This window comes from Camelina sativa, unplaced genomic scaffold (genome assembly GCF_000633955.1).
Source record: "Camelina sativa cultivar DH55 unplaced genomic scaffold, Cs unpScaffold03403, whole genome shotgun sequence".
Taxonomy (NCBI): Eukaryota; Viridiplantae; Streptophyta; class Magnoliopsida; order Brassicales; family Brassicaceae; genus Camelina; species Camelina sativa.
In genome coordinates, this window is record NW_010924505.1 from 1 (window position 1) to 814 (window position 814).

Below are 814 nucleotides of genomic sequence, written 5' to 3' on the forward strand. Positions count from 1 at the left end.
AAAAAAAACCCCAGTAAATCCCGCCAATAATGTGGGTGATCACAGACCTAGTGTGGCTTCTAATACAAGATGAGGATTTGATGTTTGAGATGCTTTCAAAGTGTACGCTTTGAGTGCATCGTCCCACCGCTGCAGCTTCTCATACCTAGAAAAAAACACGTTAGCGCTTTTCAACTGATTAGGATCAAAGAATGCTACCACAATCTTGTTTCCGCGTGCCTATCAAACAGAACCCAAAATAAGCATCATGATTCAGAAATTCATGTTACCATGATTCTTTTAATTGCACATCAAGATGTTGTTGAGCATAGGTTAGTATGCCGACAGCAGCCTATGAAAAAGAATCCCAAACCATCAATAATGACAAATATCAAAGATAGTGAGTGAGATGGGCGAAATAGGATACAAAATACAGTGTACCTCATGCTGGTGTAACTGATTATTTATGTGTATAAGAGCCTCGACAACAGCAACTGGGTTCGCATCCATCCTCCTGGATCGTGGACCTTCAAATTCCATCTCTTTATAATGCAGAGCTTTGGCAAAAACACGACACTACAAAGTAGGAAATTGCACCATTACCAAGAAAATCGGATGAATGCTTGATATGATACTAAAAGAGGTACCAAAGCTAATTTAACTAGGGAATTCATGACGCAAACCTTTTCAGCTAGTGCCCCCAGAAGACGAATATCAATGGGAAGAGGCTTCTCATCATGTTCCATAAACTCTGCCTAAGAAGAGTAATGATATAATCAAGCACAAGTGACAGGAACAAGCAACAGGATCACTCATAAAGGTAGGTTGGTTTTAT

General features: G+C 39.8%; 1 protein-coding gene across 1 annotated transcript; it reads right to left on the bottom strand.

Annotated features, from left to right (window-relative positions):
- Window positions 1-15: 15 nt before the first annotated feature.
- Window positions 16-743, bottom strand: LOC104774523 (serine/threonine-protein kinase TOR-like). Its single transcript, XM_010499100.2, has 4 exons — window positions 663-743; window positions 421-555; window positions 270-331; window positions 16-145 (listed from the first exon to the last, which is right to left on the bottom strand). The coding sequence occupies exons 1-4, from the start codon at window positions 723-725 to the stop codon at window positions 40-42; spliced, it is 366 nt and encodes a 121-aa protein (XP_010497402.1). The 5' UTR covers window positions 726-743; the 3' UTR covers window positions 16-39.
- Between the last annotated feature and the right edge of the window lie 71 nt (window positions 744-814).